The sequence below is a fragment of the Labeo rohita genome, chromosome 1 (genome assembly GCF_022985175.1).
Source record: "Labeo rohita strain BAU-BD-2019 chromosome 1, IGBB_LRoh.1.0, whole genome shotgun sequence".
Lineage (NCBI taxonomy): Eukaryota > Metazoa > Chordata > Actinopteri > Cypriniformes > Cyprinidae > Labeo > Labeo rohita.
The window spans coordinates 47353811-47376363 of NC_066869.1; the positions used below are offsets into that span (position 1 = coordinate 47353811).

The following is a 22553-nucleotide window of genomic DNA, read 5'->3' on the forward strand; positions in this document are numbered from 1 at the left end:
AATCTAATTTCAAATAGTACTTCCTTTTTGAAACTGATTTTTGCATAACATTATTTTTTTACTTCCACTTGTCATATAATCTGCATATTCTAGGTTTATATACCGTATATATCTTCAAGAGTGTCCTTGTCTCACATCTTTAGGCACATAAAACTATGACAAACCTCTAACAACACGCCATGTGCTTAGTTCTGGCGAAGCCTGGCTGAACACAAAGAGGTTTCATCATGGTTTGAGGGTACAATTGGAAAGAACGTTTGCTGTTAAATGTCTCTCATTAGCATTAGCATTTGAGTGAAAGAGCGTTTCAACAGCCTGAACTGCAAACACACTGATTAAACCCTTCCTGCAAGAAAACAACAATTTTCCTGCTGAAAAAGCCACAAACGCTTGGAACACAACATTACGGGCTAAAACAAAAATGCTCTGGGAGATGGACAGGTTATCACTGGCCAAAACTATTACGCAAGCGTTCAGCGAGCCAAAAAAGCCTTCGGATTTATTTTTCAGAGGCACATTTCATGTGTTTTTAACAACCCGGACTTGCTCAACAGGCCAAATTGGGCCAGTATACAATCCTCTGCTGTTGTCTTTTTTATTCATGATGCATTTTTAGCTATTTTCAACACTGGAAAACAAATCGTGGCGTTCCATTAAACGGCTAACACTCGGAGGTGAGCCACAGCTCCCTATGATGAAAGCTGGCGTGTTTGTGTTAGCTTAACCCCGCGCGGCTCCGCAACGACACATGCCACAGAGAGGGAGGTGAACGCAAACAGCCATTAAGAGCTGTTTACCGAGCCGGATCCCAAGACAATAACAGGACGAGTCCAAACTCAGGACGTCCAGACTCCAATTCAGATGACAAATATCAATCTCATATATTACATAGACTCAAGTCTTTACTCAGAGTTTAAGAGGAATTTCAATTACTTTCTATTTTCTGCAGTCTAGACACTTAAGACCTTTCTATCTCTAGTTCGGGATGATCAAACTATTCATAAATCATGATGTTTACAAGGTAGTTCGAGGTACCTCAGATAATACAATGGGTTGCGCAGAGTACTTTTTCATCAGTGTTTGCTTACTAAGAAATAACTAAAATATAAACTATTTATTTATTTATATCTTTTTATTATATCTTTTCAACTTTTTTATTTAGCTTTTATTTATCACATTTATGTATTTATACGTCCTTACAAAAGTTTTGGCTTGCGTACAAAATAAGGTCATGCAGGCTTATTATAGTTAACTAAAACTAAAACCATAAAATTATATATATATATATATATATATATATATATATATATATGTATATATTCAAATGATTTATTTCGAATGAAGAAAAAATTTAGTAAAGTAAAAGATAATTCACCTTTTTGTTTCAACTAAAACTTTCAAATTTAAATTAAAATCATAATTTTTTTTTCAATTTGATATATTTTTAATTTATTTTTGTTTAATCTTTATAACATTTTTTATTTTTAACAAAATAATCATTTAGTAACAATTTGACCAAAGACCACAATTTTTTTTTAAGAAACTTTACAATTTATTTTAAAATTCTACTTTAAATAGATCCTGTTTTATGAAGTAACAGTTAAGTAATAAATAAATAAATAAATAAATAAATAAATAAATAAATAAAAACTTTTATAATTGTAACATTTTTTACAGCACAGCTAAAACTTTTAAATCAAAATTAAAATGTAAAATATAAAAATAAAAACTCATTCAATAAATTAAAAAAAAAAATAAGTAAAAACATTTTTAATATATTTGTATTAAATGACATTAGCATGTTGTATCTTTGAGATACAATATTTTATTTTAATATCTTTAAATTATTTTTGTTTAATCTATATAACTAAATTATTTAATCACAATTTTAATTGAATTAAAAAATATTTAAAAATTATATTTCAAATAAATCCTGTTTTTATATTATGAAGTAAACGTTAAGTAAAATAAAACAAAATTTAAAACAAAAACTTAAACTTTTATAATTGTAATATTTTGTTTCAGCACAGCTAAAACTTTAAAATCAAAACTAAAATGTAAAAATACAAAAGAAAAACTAATTCTATATCTTTTAGCATCTAAAATTTCTAGCATCTCTAAAATAACATACTCAAGTAAAACATATTCGCACTCATGTAACATATTTAATATATATGTATTAAATGACATTAGCATGTTGTATCTTTGAGATAATATTTTTTATTTTCATTTTTCAATTTTATTATCATCATTATAATATATTTTTTGCATTTGATATATATTTAATTTAATTTTGTTTAGTTTATATAACATTTAAAGTATGTATATACATTTTGCACAATGTTATTTCAAGGGAACAAACGCAATTGTATAATTTGTAGCTGTAATTGTCGTGTGTCTGTATATAATCGAATGATCGTATCCCGGACAGATCCTGTCAATCCCCGGCAAAAGATTAGAATGGTGATCACGAATCCTCCGCAGTAATGTGAGCGGTAATCAGAGACTTTCCCAACTGTGCACTTCAAGTCCAGCTCTCTGTCAAAACACATTCCCTCTGAGCTCCTCTCCAGTCTGAGCCGCTCTTCTCCAATTTGAGGAGCTGCTTATAGCCCACAGCACCGCTTCAGGGGCCGGTATTTTAAATGACGCCGGGCAAAATCGTTTACAAAGTGTATTTTCATAACTAAATATGTATGCATGCCTATAGTAAAGAAAGCAACATACATAACCAACTTACTCTGCCTACAAATCAGCTTAATATCTCCAGTAATGATCAAAATACTGAACTAAAGTAAACTCAAACCATAAAAGCAAACATTTTTGTTACTTGAAAAAAAGTATCCTGAAATGTTTTCCTCAAAAAACATAATTTCTTTATGACTGAAAAAAGAAAGACATGAACATCTTGGATAACAAAGGGGGCGAGTATATTATATGTGAATTTTTGTTTTGGAAGTGGACTTCTCCTTTAACAACTTAAAAACTACATGACGTTTATTCCAAGACAAGTCACAACAACGCTGTTCTTGAAGTTTCACTATTAGTAGAGACGCTGCTGTCGATCACTTTTGAAAGACGCACAGGCCAGGGTTGCCAGGTTTTCATAATAAAACCCTTCATTACTAAACTTCCTTATTAACTGCATTACTCTGCTATCAATGGCTCAAGCATCTATCTATCTATCTATCTATCTATCTATCTATCTATCTATCTATCTATCTATCTACCAAAATAACCAAATAAATAGATAAAGAATAGATAAAGAAACAAACAAATATATAGGATATGATGTAAAAGTGATGTATATATATATATATATATATATATAAATGAAAAAAAACCCATAAAATTATTTTGTTTATTTTGTTTCATTTAGTTTAAAAAAATCACTAAAATAAGCAAATAACTAAAATTAAGTAAACTAAAACAATAAAACAAATGAACTATCAAACAAACAAACAAATACATAAATGATGATACTGACATTTAAAAAAATAGATAAAATAATAAAAAACAAATGAACAAACAAACAAACAAAACAAACAAACAAATAATAAAATAAAATAAAATAAAATAAAATAAAATACACTTATTTTATTTTATTTATTTGGCAAAAATAAATAACTAAAATTAAGTAAACTAAAACAATTGAATAAACAAACAAACAAACAAACAAATAAATAAACAAACAAATACATAAATTATATTGATAAATAAAAAACCATTAAAACCTTAAACTTACTTTATTTCATTCAGTTGCCAAAAATAAATAACTAAAATAAGCAAATAATTAAAATTAAGTAAACTAAAACAAACAAACAAACAAATGCATAAATTATACTGATAAATAAAAAAAACAAAACATAAAAACCTTAAACTTACTTTACTTCATTTAGTTGCCAAAAATAAGTAACTAAAATAAGCAAATAAATAAAACTAAATAACCTAAAATTAATAAATAAAAACCTATACTAATTTTAAAAAATGATGTAGACATATTTAAAAAAAAAAAAAGCTTTACAGTTAAAGGGGAATGTTCTCAGAACATTCTCACAACGTTCTTTCAAAGTTATGAACGAGCGTTCTTTTTGTAATGTTAATACAATGTTTGTTGTCTGTTGTCTGGTCTTTCAAAATGTTAGCACAAAAACATTATGCAGCAGTCGTGAAATGTTTTAATGGAACACTTTAGATGGATGTTTGTCTAACGTTTGTCTGGATCAGAGAACATTCAAAGACATCTTTCCCATAATGTTTGCAAAATGACAATACAATGTTCCTTTAACATTTACTCATAACCAAGAAAAAAATGTGTTTTAACATTTAAAAAAGCTGTATGTTTAGAGAACATTCAAAAATATGATTTTTTTATAATGTAATAGGAATGTTAGAAAAATGCTAGGAGCGTTTGGACAAGATTTTTGACCAGCTTTAATAAAAAAACGAACGCAAACGTCGACTGACAACACCTAAAACAACCTGAGTGACATGTAGCAGGAGCGGCAGAAACTCTCAGTGAGGGTTTGACTTAAAAAAAAAAAAAAACAGTAGCACAATCTACAAAATGCCATCTTTCTTAATAACAAACCGCAGGAGGAAACACACCCACTCACAGTGGAGCAGCGGTGAGACGTGTCTATGAACACCAGCCGCGTTTCTGAGGAGTTCGTATTTCGGTCCTCGGCTGTTTTTCTGTCAGCCAGGGGTTCAGGATCTGGTTTGTACCTGTCATATCTGTCACCATTTACCATCTGTGACTCAATCACTTGGAAGAGGAAGAGGAGAGAGATAGTGCTCGCTCAAGTACAGCAGCCAGGAGCGAGTGCGTCTCAACAGCGATAGAGACAGAACAAACACGGCCCTTAAATACAGCTTAATGCGCTGAGAGGACGGACGACAGACTCCAGAGACTCCAGCAGATTCTCAATGACATTTGATTATTATGGTCTGGCTGACATCAAATCAAAAGGACTCTACAGCATGTTAATATCAAGAAAACAAACTTTCTATAATTCTGAAACTAATTTTCTATTCTGTTCATGTAATCAAGGCACATGAAGGAAGGGAAATATAATTTTAAAACAACAATATTTCATTGGATTGTGAAAATGCTATGATAATGGCTACATAATTTAAAGGGTTCATCGGATGCAAAGTTCACTTTTACATGTTGTTTGAACATAAATGTAATTTGAACTTTCTAAATGCAGTTTAAACGTGGCTTCAAATGATCTCAAATGTGGTTGTAAACGATCCCAGCTGAGGAAGAAGGGTCTTATCTAGCGAAATGATCTGTTATTTTCAATAAAAAAATACAATTTAAATACTTTTTAACTGTCTTGAGCCAGAATATACAGAGTTCAGGCAGAGCAAGACAAGATGAGCGTTTGAGATTAAAAAGTATTTCAATTGTATTTTTTTAATGAAAATATCTGGTCGTTTCGCTAGATAAGACCCTTCACTTTCGGCTGGGATTGTTTAAAACCGCATTTGGGATCGTTTAAAGCCGTATTTAAACTGCATTTTGGAAGTTCAAACTCGGGGCACCATATCAGTCCATTATATGGAGAAAAATACAGAAATGTTTTCCTCAAAAAACATAATTTCTTTACGACTGAAGAAAGAAAAACATGAACATCTTGGATGACAAGGGGGTGAGTACATTATATGTGCAGTTTGTGAGTACATTTATAAAAGCAATTTATAAAAACAACACAATTAAATCACTCTATATAAAAAACCCTTTACTTTTTAAATTTACCTCAATTAAAAAAAAAAAAAATCACAAATGCATTAAAAGGAGAAACAATAAATAAAGAATATATATAGTATTTGTATTTGTAATCTGTATCACTGATAATCTCAGCTGCTTACATGAGACAATAAATAAATAAATAAATAAATTATATGTTTATACATATAAACATATAATTTTATTATATATATATATATATATATATATATATATAAAAATTATTTTTTATTTCATTACATATTTTATTTCATATTTTTATTTCATTACATATTTTATTTCATTTAGTTACCAAAAATAAATAACTAAAATAACTAAAGTAAACTAAAACAAGTAAATAAATAAACAAATAAATAAATGATATTGACATATTTAAAAAAACAAAAAAACAAAACTTGAACTTATTTTATTTCATTTAGCTGTCAAGAATAAATACCTAAAACTAAACCTAGAAGCAAATAACTACAATTAAGTAAACTAAAATAAATGAATAAATAAAACATAAATGATACTGACATGAAAAATACAAATAAAAAAGCAGATCTTACTTTATTTCATTTAGTTGCCAAAACTAAATGACTAAAATAACTAAAATTAAGTAAACTAAAACAAATGAATGAACAAACAAACAAATAAACAAATGATATTGACATTAAAACAATAAAATGAAAAAAAAAGCAACTTACTTTATTTCATTTATTTGCCAAAAAAAAAAAAAAAAACTAAAATAAGCAAATAACTAAAATGTAATCTAAAATGAATAAACAAACAAAAAAATATATTTTTCACCTAAACTGAAATAAATAAATAAATAAATAGTATAGATTTGTCTTGCATATCCTCTCAGGCACTGAAGAATGCAAGCAAACAAATGATAGTTATAGCGATATGTATGTATTTTTTAAACCTAATGGCTGAATGGGTGGCACAAATCCGATGTTCTATGACATGATATGATCACATGCATTGTCCAAATAATTAATATAATAACTCATTTCCACAAACCAAACAATAATTGCTTTGACTGACGGTCACTAATGGACATGAAATCATTGACTTCCATTTCTCCCGGCAGACGAAACGTGGAGTGGCACATGTGAACATCTGCAGCTCCGCAGCTGACAGCTGGACACGTCGTTATGGAGACGGCCACCGATTGCAACGGCCCGACTGACCTCGTCACATTAGAGCTCGCCGGCCGTCTCAGCCGTCACTCACAGGAATTATGAGGAATAATTGCCTCCACTGAAATCTCGGACAGTAGCACTGTACATTTGCATTCGCTATCTCAAATCGCATTCCAGCATCTGATGAGTGACTAACTTCATACTTAAGCCAGAGATAAAAACCGCTCATTTTAAGAAAAGCATATTAGAAAGTGTTGCACAACTCTGGGGAGTTATGCAACAGCAGCAGATGCATTTGTAAGCGCTATCTGAACGCTAAACGCAGATGTTCAATTGAGTAACTGACACAGAGGATAAGCTGTAACCTTTCATTGAACAAAACTATATTCCTCAAAAAACAAAGAAAGAAAATTAAATTTACTGTTAAAGGTTATTACAAAAGCAGAGCAGATACATTTAGATGTAGTATAATATTGCATATAAATATAATATAATATAATAGTTTTATGTTAATAGCACTAAAAAGATTAAAAAATAAAACATCCATGCAAAAACAAAACAAAATAAAACAAAAAATATTTATAGCAGAAAAAGTAAAAAAAAAAAAAAAAAAAAAACAAACAAACAAACAAACAAACAAACAAACATGCTTAATGCAATGCATGCACAACAAAAAATAATATAATATAATATAATTTTTATTTTTATAGTATAAAGAAATTATATACATATTATAAAAGCAAAAAGGGCAAAAACAAACAAAAAAGTATAATATAATATAATATAATATAAGATAAGATAAGATAATATAATATAATATATATAATATAATATAATATAATATAATATAATATAATATAATATAATAGTTTTATGTTAATAGCACTAAAAAGCAACAATAAAATAAAATAACATGAATAACAAAAAAGACGAAAAAAAAAAACTGCTCAATGCAATGCATGCACAACCAAAAAATAATATAATATTATTTATATTTTTATAGTATAAAGAAATTATATAAAAAATTATAAAAGTAAAAAGGCCAAAAACAAAAAATGCTAATATAATATAATATTACTTTTATGTTAATAGCACTAAAAGATTAAAAAATAAAACATCCATGCAAAAACAAAACAAAACAAAACAAAATAAAACAAAAAATATTTATAGCACAAAAAGTAAAAAAAAAAAAACTGCTCAATGCAATGCATGCACAACCAAAAAATAATATAATATGATTTTTATTTTTATAGTATAAAGAAATTATATAAATATTATAAAAGTAAAAAGGGCAAAAACAACAACAAAAAAAATATAATAATATAATATAATATAATATAATATAATATAATATAATATAATATAATATAATATAATATAATATAATATAATATAATATAATTTTTTTAATGTTAAAAGCACTAAAAAGATTATAAAAATAAAAAGTCCATGCACAAAATTTATAAAAATGTAATGTAATGTAATGTAATGTAATGTAATGTAATGTCATATAATAATATATATAATGCTTCTTATTCATTTACGCCTTTCTAAAATCTACCACAATTCACTTCTAATTTCTATCTTATGCACAAGGACACCGCATGAAAGGGAAGCAAATAATATTGACTTACATTTTCATGAATTGTGAGGTTGCAGCAAGCTCCTATTTCACATGGAGACAAAGCCATGCAATTAAAAAGAAATGAGCAAATAAAATCAATGCGGATCACTTACATTGTGGTGACAAAGGACTCACCAAAGGACAACACAGGCCTAAATCTTAATTAGCCTTTGTAATTAGCCCAATGCATGAAGGAAAATCCGATACCGAGACAGGATGTTTCGCTGGCTCAGCGTTAAATAAAGACAGGATTCATGTTTAGCATTCACTGACTAATGCAAAGAAGAGGCTATGCTTAGAGTAGGAGATGACATATAATACAATATAATATAATACAATATAACATAACATAACATAACATAACATAACATAACATAACATAACATAACATAACATAATACAATATAATGCTTAATGTCCATACAAGGTTTAAAACAAAGGTTTTAAATAAATAAATAAATAAATTGTCCATGCACAAAAATGTAATATAACATAATATAATATAATATAATATAATATAATATAATATAATATAATATAATATAATATAATATAATATAATATAATTAATATAATATAATTATTTGTTATATATTAAAAAGACAAAAAGCATAAAAAAAAACAAAAATGCTTAATGTCCATACACAAAAATAAAACATAATATAATTAAAAAGGTAATAAATAAATAAATTAATAAAATGTCCATACACAAAAAAATAATAAAATAAAATAAAATAAAATAACATAAAATAAAATAAAATATTTACAGCTCAAAAAGTATTAAAAAATAACAGAAAATGCTTAATGTCCATGCACAAAAATATAACATAATATTAGTTAGATGCATAGGTTAAAAAGGTTTAAATAATAATACTTAAAAATGCAATTAATTAATGAAAATAAATATAATATAAGTTATATATTTATAGCACAAAAATAATGTTATAAAAACAACAAATGCTTAATGCATGCACATAAATATAATATAATTAAATATATTTTTCTAGTACAAAAAGGGTTAAAAATGCTGCATGACCACGCACGGAAACACACTGACATGTACGATGCAGCCTTAAGCTACTGTATGTCCGTGTGGCGACTGGCGAGGGCATGTCATAAGGCATTCATTATACTGTGGTGCCTTTTTCTGACACTGAATACCCCAACAAGGTGCTGACGAGAAAAATGATAATGATGTGCTGCTCATAAAAGCGAGCAGAGGCGGTTTATCATGAAAGCGTGTGAGTGATGTTACTCTGGCATTCATAAGCAGAAGTCCAGCACATAATGACTCCTACATCCTTCACTGACCTCAACACATACGGCTCAATGACACCAACTCATCATGAGTTTATGACTGAACAAAAGCTGTCAACAACATAACCTCATCACGTTGCACCCCCAAAGTCTATATAAACATATCAAATAAAAAAATATATATAAAATATATAAAGATATATCCATTATAAATACAGAAACATGCAACATGCATATAATATGCATATTTTTTTTTTTGTATATATAATATTTGAATTGCAAATTATTTAAAATTGTTTTATTTATTATACCTAATTTAATTTATGCTCAATTTAATTGTTGAATTTAGGGATGGATGGACGGACGAACAAACGTTTAAATTACAAAACAATTTAAACAAATATTACTGATGTAATTATTTTCTTTTTTAATTTAAAGTTAAAACAATGAAAATTTTATTGACTTTTTAAACAAATGTATTTCCTAATAAATAAATAAATTTACATTACGATGCAATTTAAACAAATGTTGCTGGTATAATTATTATTTTCTTTTGTATTATTTGATTTATTCTTCTTTTTTCATACACCTAAAATACTATAGATTGTTTAAAACAAACATTTCCTAATAAATAATTCATTATAAAATATTTCATAGAATTAATTTAAGAATTTCACAATATAAGTATTTAGCAATTGTCAAACAAACAAGCAAACAAACAAATAAATTTACATTACAATGCAAATTAAATAAATGTTGCTTGTATAATTATTATTATTTCTTTCTTATTTAAAGTCAAAACAATAAAAATATTATTGAATCTTTAAACAAAAATATTTCCTACTAAATGATGCAATAAATAAATAAATGTTTACATTACATTACAATTTAAACAGATGTTGTTGGTATAATTATTTTCTTTTTTTTTTATTTAAAGTTATACACATAAAATACTATAGATTTTTTTAAACAAATATGCCCTAATAAATGATGCATTATAAAGTATTTCATAAAAAGAATTTAAGAATTTTATAATATAAGTATTTAGCAATAATGAATGAATGAATGAATAAAAATAAATGCCTTTTTTTTTTTTACTTGTTGCTCAGCTTTATGTCTTCAGTGAAACATCCGAGATTTCAGTATGAACTTGTCAGTTCATGATCTGAGCTGAGTGATGATATTTTCCTCTAGGAAAGGCCAGCGTCAGGTCAAAGTCGCTCTGTCTTGTTGGCTGAGAGTGTGAATGTAGTGCGCTTCAGAGTTTGAGCACATCACTGTAGAGCACTTCACATTACACACCTAACAGCTCTTAATATATAGCCCGGTGTGTGTATGTGTGTGTGTGAGGTAGTTTCTCGTTGAGATGCTTCACGACTCTGCATGTTCTCCAGGGGCCGTGTCAGTCATCCATGAGGGAGAGCGGTGCTGTAAATGTGCAGATGTGGCCAGCATCACTCACACATTCAACAAATCCCTAATCACGTCCTAATGACACTTGAAAATCACCCACACACCACAGCGCTCATCCAACAGCGCTCAAACTTACTAAACATTTGCTTCTTCTGCTCTCAGAGTGGCTGTTTTTTGACTCCGAGACTGTCAAAGAGTGTTTCACGTCTGATTGGATTAGACACGTTCAAATCCACTGTAAACACCTCAAAATAACACTTGTCAGTGTATGTCAGTGCAACTCTACAAAACATTTTTAAATTTATTTACAAAATCTAAGTTTTTAAATGCCTTATTTAGCCTTATTTTCACCAAAACTGAATTTAATTGATAAAAAAAAAAAAACAGTAAGAACAACAAAAATGTGAAATATTATTACAATAATGAAACCTCATTAAATAAATAAATAAATATTACTGACTTTTCAGACAAATACATTTCCTAATAAATGATGTATTAAAAAGCAAATAATTTTTATAATGTAAGAATTTCATAAATTTTACAAACAAACACATAAATTTGCTTTGCTTTCTATTTTTTTTATTTTCTTTTTTAAAGTCATGCAAATTCAATATTATTCATCAAATCAGTTTTTAAATAAGTAAGTCTTCATAATAATTTCATAACAAACGTATTTTATTAGGTTTTATTTTCCATTTTTTATTAACTAGTTATTTAGTCCATCTTATTTTCAACAAGGCTGCATTTCATTTATTAAAAATACAGTAAAAACAACAAAACTGTAAAATATTATTACAATAATGTAACCTCATCAAAAATGTAATTTGTATAATTACTTTCTTCTTTAAAAAAAAAATAAATAAATAAATAAAAATAACTAAAAATATAATTGACTTTTTAAACAAATACATTTCCTAATAAATGTTTTTTTTTTTTTTTTTTATAATATAAGAATTCATTACATTTTACAAACAAGCAAGCAAACAAATAAATACTTTGGTCTAAATCAGCTTCACTTTCTAATTCTTATTTTCTTTTTTTTTTTTAAGTCATACAAATTTAATATTATTCATCAAATCAGTTTTCAAATAAATAAAACTTCATAATCATTTCATAAGAAAAGTATTTTATTAGGTTTTATTTTCCAATTTTATTATTATTATTATTATTATTAACTAGTTATATTAGTGCATCACAGTGCATAAACCTTTTTTATAACTTGCTGCTTGGATTTTTACTGTAGGTACATTTTTTTGAATTTTTTTTTTCTGCTCACCAAGGCTGCATTTATTTGATTAAAAATACAGAAAAAACAGTAAAATTGTGAAATATTATTACAATTTAAAATAACCATTTTGATGTAAATATATTACAAAATGTAATTTATTTCTGTAACAAAAGCTGAATTTTCAGCATCATTACTCCAGTCTTCAGTCACATGATATTTAAAAAAAAAAAAAAGATGAACAGAAAGTTCAAAAGGACACCATTTATTTTAAAAAAGAACTTTTGTAACATAATAAATGTCTTTACTAAAACTTTTAATAAATACAAATATTCATTTCTTAAAATAATAATAATAATAATAATAATAATAATAATGGTGGTCCCTCAATTCACTCCAAAAAAATCAATGAATATAAATGAATGTGTATTAATGCACTCAGTTTCTTGGCAATCATAGACAGATTATGCATCTTACTAAAGTATAAGGTCTCACTTTGAGGCATGATGTCTAATAACTCAGTTTAAGTATGTAAAGTGATCATATTTTCCTCAGCAGCACCTACAACCACCACAGAAGCCGATATTCACCTCATTTAAGGCCACGTTCATATCACATTCAGGTCAAAGTGTTCCTTCCTGAATTTCCCCTTGAGGATCAATACAGCCCAGCAAATCTATGCATTTAATCAGCATGGCTTACATTGAGTTACATTGCTGTTGATGTGATTATATAACAGCAGGACCTTTGCATGAAGTCAAGGAGGGATTATCATCAAAAACTCATTTGAGTTCAGCACGGATTAAAACTGAAATTACTGCACTTTAAGATTACCACTTGCATGTTTTATTTTTCTTAAGACGTTATGCAACGTTTTCTACTACACCTTTATTAAAATGAAATATTTTTATCTCACGTTTCACTAGCTGCCGAGTCTCAGCAATACTACCGCTTCAAAGACGTCAAAGCGCTCATTTTACTCTAATGGAAGTGTTTTAACATCAAATGCTTTGTATATTGCTCCTTACGTCTGATCTTTTGTTGTCCCTGCAGCGCTGTTTGCATGAAAGGTGCTTTAGGAATATCTGTTCTCACGCTAGCATTGAGAAACGCTGAAATAAACTGAACAAGATGACGATTTTGGCTTTACAATTTTCCCTCACAACCAGATGCACTGTAAAAACAAATAAAACAAATAAAATATTAATTGGAGCACGTTGCAAATGCTATTTCAGACTTTCTACTTCAAAATCCAGTGCATTATTTGCCATTCCTTTGTAATTAATTGAGAAATTTACAAGTAGTATCTGACTGAAAATAATTTGAATTAGTTTTTATTTTTAATAGTTTCTGTTTTAAATTGAGTAAAAGTTATGGTCATTTATTGAGTTTTTGTCCTTTTCGTTTGTTATTTTAGTACATCAAGGTAAACTAAATTAAAATTACCAATGTTTTCTTTGCAACTAGCTATAATAAAATAAATTCAGTCTTTCCACTTAAAATTGCACATATGCTCTGCAGCACTTATTTCATAGTTAGTTTTAGTTATTTTAGTACATCAAGAAAAACTAATTGAAAAAGACAATGTTTTATTTATTATTATTATTATTGTATTATTTAAAAATGATTTTTTTATTTATTTATTTGTAAAATAAAATAAATTCAGTCTTTCTACTTAAAAGTGCACGTTTAATTCAGTTTGTCATTTGACATGTTTTGTAATTAATTTAGATTTACTTATTAATTACTAATATTTTAAATATTAATATAATAATATAATGTTAAATTATTAACATTTATTATTATCAATTTACGATTTAATTAATTAATGTTTCTGTTTATATTTTTGTTTATAAATGTTTATATTTTATATTTTTATATTTAAATTTTTATTAAAGTAAAAGTTTTAGTCATTTGTTGTGTTTTTGTCATTTTTATTAGTTTTTGATTTTTGTTTAATTCATTAATTAATTAATTTTTCGGTTTAAGCAAATGTAAATAAAATAAATTCAGTCTTTACACTTTTTATTTATTTATTTATTTAAAAACTACTTTTTTTTTTTTGGTGGGGCTACTAGCTGAAATAAAATAAATTCAATCTACGTAAAATGGCATGTTTAATTCAATTCATCATTTGACTTTTTTGCAATTAATTTATATTTATTTATTAATCCTTTATATATATATATATATATATATATATATATATATATATATATATAAAATTTATTTATTAATTAATGTTTCTGTTTATATTTTTGTTTAAAAAAATATATTTTATATTTTTCATTTTTATTATAATAAAAGTTTTAGTAATTTGTTGTGTTTTTGTCATTTTCATTCGTTTTTTAATTTTGCTTTATTTTTTTATTTATTTATTTATTTATTTTTTTTTGCTTTAACTAAATGACAATGACAAATGCTACAATAAAATAAATTCAGTCGTTCCACTTAAAATAGAACACTTGTGCTGCATTATGTATGTGTGTATGTATTTATTTATTTCACAGTTTTAGTTATTTTAGTACATCAGCGTAAACTAATTGAAACAAACTGATTTTTACTGTATTATTATTTTCTTGGCAACTAGCTAAAATAAAATAAATTCAATTTTTCTATTTAAAATTGCACGTATAATTTAATTCATCATTTGATTTACAATTATTTATTAATTATTAATATAATACATTTATTATTATCAATTTATAATTTATTAATTCATTAATGTTTCTGTTTTTGTTTATAAATACTTATATTTCTTATTTTTCATTTTAATTATAATATATTTTATATATATATATATATATTTTTAGTAGTTTGCTGTCATTTTTTAATTGGTTTTTGATTTTGCTTTAATTTTTATTTTTATGCTTATTTTTAATTAATAAAAGCTAGCTAGCTGAAATAAAATAAATTCTTCTAAGTATTTCTATTTGAATTTCACATTTTATTTAACGTGTTACTTGCTGTTGTAATCAATTGACTAGAATTTTTTATTTCATTTTATTTTATTTTATTTTATATTATTTAAATTTAGATTTAAAAATTTAAATTTTTGTGACAGAATCAGATCAAATGATTTTAAATGCATTGAACAGAAATTTACTCTAATTCTTCGCAATGTAATTTATACTTCTTCATGTCATCATTTGTCTTCAGTGTCAATTTATTGTATATACGGACATCTCAACCCATAAGAAAGAAAAGTAAGTCATCTCCCGTATAACTCTATAGAGTTTGAGAACAATCTCAACAGTGCATTGCACAGAAACTCGCTCAGAAAGTCACCGTTTAGTTCACACTCTGAGCACATGTAAGTTCAGGATCTAATGGGCGTCAGTAAACTAACCCTTAATGCAGTAAACTGTGTCCTTGTGCACACAAAACCTTTCAGACGTCATGCAGTATAATTGAGCCTCAGAAGCCGAAAGAGACGAATGCTCATAGGATGGAGCTGAAATGATACTTCCTCGGCCGTCTGACCCCAGACCAGAGGTGGCGTATTCATCAGGATAAGAATAAACCAGCGGCCCGATGTTTCTCATTTCCTGTGAAACTCTAACTCGTCGGGTCTGAATGAAATGCCACGGCCGTCTGTTTTCCTCTCAAACGGCGTGATCACGGATCGCTCGGCTTTTTTTGCAGCTCGAGGCTAATGGTGGCAGGACGTCTCCTGCGGTTTCTCGAATTGAGATAAATGCGAACCCCTGTGGCTTTATGAGAAAATTAATAACACAGATTATTAATTTCTCGCAACGGTTACATTTGTTCTGTGGAATCACATCCTGGCGGGAAACTTTAGCGCGGCGCAGTAGGAATCTTTAATTGCTGACCAAAAAATATGTCGCAAAATATGATTTCTCAGAGGAGGGCTATTAGCAAATAAAAGATCCTAGCATGAGGTACGCAAACAAAGTTGATTTATTACATGCAACGAATTCAATACAAGATGCCTGAATGTGTAAACTCAACATGCAAATATTGCAAATTAAAAAAGCTACAGTACATCGATATTGTCTCTATATTCAATTCAGTTATGCAACTGCAAGTTTAGTTCTCTTAATTGTAAATTAAGATCTTACAGTTGTGATTTTATGACTTTCTCTCACAATTGTCCATATGTGTACTTGCATGTTTAAGTGTCTAAAACAGTGTTGTTATCATTAAGTAAAACTAGCAAAAACTGTTTAAAAAATTTAATTAAACATTTAATTACTGAAATGAAGCTAAAATATAATACAATACAAATATTAGATGAAAAACATGTCAACCAAATGAATAAAAAAATAAATGCTGACAAAAAATGAGACAAAATAACAAAACACACATAACAAAATAACGAAACCATCAACTAAAATTAAAATGGAAACTTTATACAATTATTTTAATATAACTGAATTTTTTAATAATATAGTTTGCACTATTTTTCATGTTTTGTCTTGTGATTTTAATTTAAGTTAATGTGTGTTTTTGTCATTTTCATTATTTATTTTACTTTTTTTACATATATTTTTATTATTTATTATTTCAGTTTTACTTATTTTAGTACATCAAGTTATGAAAGTTAAGAGATGTTATATATAATTTCAAGTATAACAATTTTGTGTATGGTTTTAGTTTTACTTTTACTATTTATTTTTAGCTTTACTTTTAGTCTATATATGTATCATTTTATGTATCATATATATGTGTAATTTTTGTATTATTGACATACTATTATAATTAGTTTTATATTTAAGATTTTTTTTATATTTATATATTTGTATTCATTTTATTTAAGCTTTAGTTATTTTAGTACATAATCTTAAAAAAAGATGGATTTTTATTTTATTTTATTTCACAAACAAACAACAACTAAATAACCAAATATTTTATTTCAGCTAGTTTGTATTTTTTTTTTCTTTTTTTTAAGTTTAAGTAATTACTAAAACTGAATAATTTAAAACATAAAAATCAATAAATACTAGATAGATATATATTTTTAAAAATGATAAAATCACATAAAAAAATGTGTAGTTTAAAATATTACTAAATACTAAAAACACTGGGAATGGAAACTAAACAGAACTAAAAACTAATTTATAAATGTAAAAATAAATGTTAAAAACACAACCAAATTACTAAACCTCTCTCTAAAATTGAAGTGAAAACAGAAAATCTAAAAATAAAATAAAATTTACAGCATTAACAAAAAAAAAATTTTTTTATACAAATAAAATAAATAGTTTCCCTTTTGTTTTTAATTTTAGTTTACTAAATATTAAAAAAACACTGGAAATGGTTTTGATAAAAAAAAAAAAAAAATAATACAATTAAAATAAATATTTTCCCTTTTGTTTTTAATTTTAGTTAAAAAAAAACAAACAAAAAAAAAAAAACATTTAGTAATTTTGTTGTTTTGATTTTTAAAATCATTTTTATTTATTGTTATTATACATTTTTTAAGATGTCTATATTTTTGTATTAATTTTATTTAAACTTATTTTTGTACATGATGTTTAACAAAAATGCAACTAGATGATTATTTTATTTTATTTTATTTTATTTTATTTTACTAGTAATCTCAACTAGAACATCAAAATGGATCTCAATAATGTCTCAAACTGTGCTGTAATTTCCGCAATCAAAAATCAGAGACCATAACATGAATATTTCTCTGATCTGAGTAGCCATCCACATTCATTTTACAGCTCCACACTTTATTTCATGCATGTTAGAAAACATACCCGAGCCGAAGTTGCTAGAGAAATATGTATGAGAGCTCCACAGACTCTTCTGAACTACAAAAGCGCAGCTTCTCCTGTGGGAATTGCTATAATTACACTACATTAACCCATATCACATATATACGCCCTTGAGTTAGCCGTATTGGCATCGTCCATTAAAAAACCCATGCCAGTCGACGCAATCAGCTCGATACTGCCAATTTTCAAAAGGCCTTCCCAGGGTGCTTCTGTGAAAGTTTGGTAAACCACACAATTTCTGCAATCGATACAGTGAATGAGGCCAGAGCTGCGCAAGACGCCGTCTGAATGTCTTCACAGGCCTGCCAATCAATGCAGGTGAGAAGGGCACATCAACAGAGGCTGCGGGTAAATGCCACGTATGCCACACGGAGCAAAGGTCAGTCCCTACCGACGGCCCGTCCGAGCCCGCCGCACAAAGCCGTGCTATCGCAAACAAAAACCAGCTCCTGTGCGGCCGGTCTATAAATATTCAAAACAAAATGAATTATCCTCTTTTGCTAATCGAACTGCGGCACCATAAAGCCAGTCGATATCTCTCAGCGGGGAGCGAAATACTGATTTAAAATCTATAGAGCACAAAATGAGCTCTGAAAAATACAAAACAAAGGCGAACCCGAATGAACGCTACATGAGGGACATTTAGCCTAAAAAACAACGTGCATTAAATGCATTATTCACCAAAAATTATTCATTTAAATAGTTATACAACACATCGCATTGAGTATGCTACAGAGCTTTTTTATGGACTGTCTCGCAGTCGTTTCTGTGGGTGGACGGCATTAAGCTGCTAAAGCTAGCGCTTATAGGTCATATGAATCAAGCCGAACCGTCACTCAAACTATATTTATGTGCCATCAGTGGAAACAACATTAAACATTCAGCAGAACTGAGCAGATTTAGGAGGTGAAAAAACACCGGTGAGCAATTAGCAGTAAAATCAAGCAAGTTCTCACTTTTGCATTTGCAAATCTCAAAAACAACATGAAATGACATTCACAAGCTGTTGCACTCCAAAAAAAAAAAAAAAAAAAAAAAAAAACACATAAAAAACCAGAATGGAGCCAGAACACTATGTGATAGCCACTAAAATTAAAAAAAAAAAAAAAGCTACTGGACCAAAAAACTGAAATTCTTTGTTTGGAGCACAATACAATATAGCACATTGATTACACTAAGATAAAAAAAAAAATAAAAATAAAATAAAATAAAATAAAATAAAATAAAATAAAATAAAATAAAATAAAATAAAATAAAATAAAATAAAATAAAATAAAATAAATTTAATTTAATTTAATTTAATTTAATTTAATTTAATTTAAATGACAGTGAAAACAGAAAATATAATTATTTTACCAAATATTAAAATAACATGGAGCATGGAAATGTTAAAATAAAATAAAATAAAATAAATTTAAATAAAATAAAATAAAATAAAATAAATGTACCTTTCTAGTTTTTCTAGTTGAAAACAAAAAACAAAAAAACAGTGTTTTTAACATTTTTGCCACTTTTTTAGTATAAAATATTAATACTATATAAATATTATATAAATATTAATACTATATAAAATACAAATTAAAAAAGTGGCAAAAATTTTAAAAACACAACCAAATTACAAAAACTTTCTCTACAATTAAAGTGAAAACAGAAAATCTAAAAATAAAATAAAATTTGCAATATTAACAACAACAACAGAAAATATTTACTAAATATTAAAATAACATTGGTGTCACACCCCTGGACTTTCTAGTTGGTTTCTCCCATCATCTCCCCTGCAGTTCTGTGTATTTTGGTTTCTCCCTCATTGTCAACACCTGTGTCTGTAATCAGTCTGTGTGTATATAGAGCGTGTGTTTCCCCTCTTGCTTTGTTGGACGTTGATGTTACTACCCTGTGTTCCTGTGTCTCCTGTGTTCCCCGTGGATTTATTAAATACCTTCGTTTATTTACGTTGTTGTTCGTGTGCTTTGTCTGAGCGTGACAATTGGACATGGTTTTGATAAAAATCATTTGAAAACATAAAAACGTAAAAAGTGATAAAAACACAAATTACTAAAACTTTCTCTAAAATGACAGTGAAAACAGAAAATATAAAAATTAAATACAATTTACAGTATTAACAAAAAAAAAACATTTACTAAATATTAAAATGACATTTTGAAATGTTAAGATAAAATAAAATAAAATAAAATTTTATTTCAACTAGTTATTTTTTATTTGTTTATGTTTGAAGTACTAATATAACAAACTAAACCATTTAAAACATTAATCAAAATTAATAAATTCTACATAGATGTATTTACAAAAATGATACAAACCCAAAAGTACTAAAACTTTAAAATTAAAATGAAAACAGAACATATAAAAATGTAATATTATTTAAAATATTAATAAAATTAAATATTTACTAAATACTAAAATAGCATTTAGAACGGAAGCATATAAAAAATAAACAAATAAAAATGAATGTATTTTTTTTAAGTGATCAAAATGACAACCAAATTCCTAAAACTTATATTGCATAAATTTAAATGTTTAAAAATCATAAATAAAATAAAATAAAATAAAACACTGGAGTGTGCACCCACGCATCATTCAAAATAAGATCCGACACATGTATTAGCAAAGCAAAAGAACGAAAGAATTTCAATTTCCTGTTTATATAAAACTATGAATATAAAGCCAATCTATCTATTCAAACAGTCCTTCAACACTGTGAATCATTTCTTACAGAAGCTCAAAAATCCATCTGGCGGCAATCCAAACGAAAAAATCTATATTTGAAAACCGATCCGGACACAGAAAGCGCATCTTACCGATGAAGAGGTTCCACTCCGGGTCCAGATCGGCTTGGTTGGCCAGGCAGCCCCGCATGACGTTTTGGCAGTAGTTGGCGCAGGGTTTGAGGCCCGGCATTCCTCCACAGTACGGACAGTACAGCATTTTAGTCAATGCCTTACTGCAACCTGGAGATATATTGACCTGCAGGAGAAATAAAAATGGAAATAAGTTAGTTCTGACTCGACCGCATTGCATTGGAGAGTTGTTTTGCAAGCTGCTGGAAGAAACGGAGAAGCGAGTTGAAATATATTCTAGCGGGACGCTTCACTATGCGCTCATAATCTGTGAAAGGACCTCTGCTGGGTATTGAAAGGGTCTGAGCGGTTCTCGCAACACTTAAAGTGGTTTTCAAAGTGAAGAACCGCATTGACGACAGGTCAAACGTGTTTTTTAAAGCACATCGGGGGGAGATATTCACAAAAGCATTGCATGCGCTCAATGCACGTCCATTTTCGCCATCAATATGGGTGCAGACACTTGTTGACGGACCTCAGCTGGCCTTCAGAGGAGACATATATCTACTTCCAGCCGTCTCTGATAATTGCGTGTCATTCTCTATCTGTATACTTGACTCAGAGCTTGTACGCCAGCCATTTTCTGTCCATCACGCGGAGGCGGCTCTCCAAAGGTCGAGGCCGCGCTGAAAAGAGGGAAACGGTCAACTGGAAACACGTGGCGGCCGTCGATTTTCTCGCAGAGATCCAAAAGGACATGTTGTGCTGATCAAATCTGACAACAGTAGTTCTAAAGCAACTCACACTGAAATCTGACTACTACAAGAGGTTTAAGAGTGAAAATCCGAAAATGAAGTGTGTGCAAAAAAAAAACAAAAAATTTACAACAAATGCGTGCTCGGTTTTATCTTCTGCTTCAGAGTAAAAAATCTTAATTGTTAGTTTATATTTTACAATTGCAAATTTGTTTCTTAATTGGGACTTTAGATCTTATAGCTTCTATTTTATTTCTCATTTCAAATTATCTTCTTGGATACAAAAATATAATTATATATTTATTTTCAAATAATGAAATCTTTAATCATTTAATTTTAATACAAGTTTATATTTTTATTACATATGAATATATATATATATATATATATATATATATATATATATATATATGAATATAATTTTATTTTACTGTAAGTAGCTATTAACTGAAACAAAAAATACATAAAAATTATTTTAAGTAAATTATATTAAGCTTAAAAATAAAAGAAAACAAAAGTCTTATATATTTATATTATATATTAATATTTATTAATTTTTATATTATATTTATCTCAAATAATACATTATACAAATTATTTTTAATTTACCATTTTAGACACTCAAATACATTAAGTGGTTTTACTATTTACCGAAACCAACCAACCAACAAACAAACAAAAAGCATTAAAATTATTTTAAATAAATTATACTAAGCTTAAAAATAAAATAAAATAAATAACAATCGTATATATTTATATTATATATATTAATATTTATTATTTTTAATATTATATTTATCTTAAATAATACATTTGAATTTTGTTTACTGTTTTAGATATGGAACTATGTCAAGT

General features: G+C 27.3%; 1 protein-coding gene across 3 annotated transcripts in view; it reads right to left on the reverse strand.

Moving 5' to 3' along the window:
* gpc6a (glypican 6a) overlaps positions 1-22553 on the reverse strand; it is a 265587-nt gene that overhangs the window by 77448 nt on the left and 165586 nt on the right. For all 3 annotated transcript variants that reach the window (XM_051108184.1, XM_051108192.1, XM_051108199.1), the window contains exon 4: positions 20965-21130. In XM_051108184.1, the coding sequence (XP_050964141.1) occupies positions 20965-21130 (166 nt within the window). The remainder of the gene's footprint in view (positions 1-20964; positions 21131-22553) is intronic.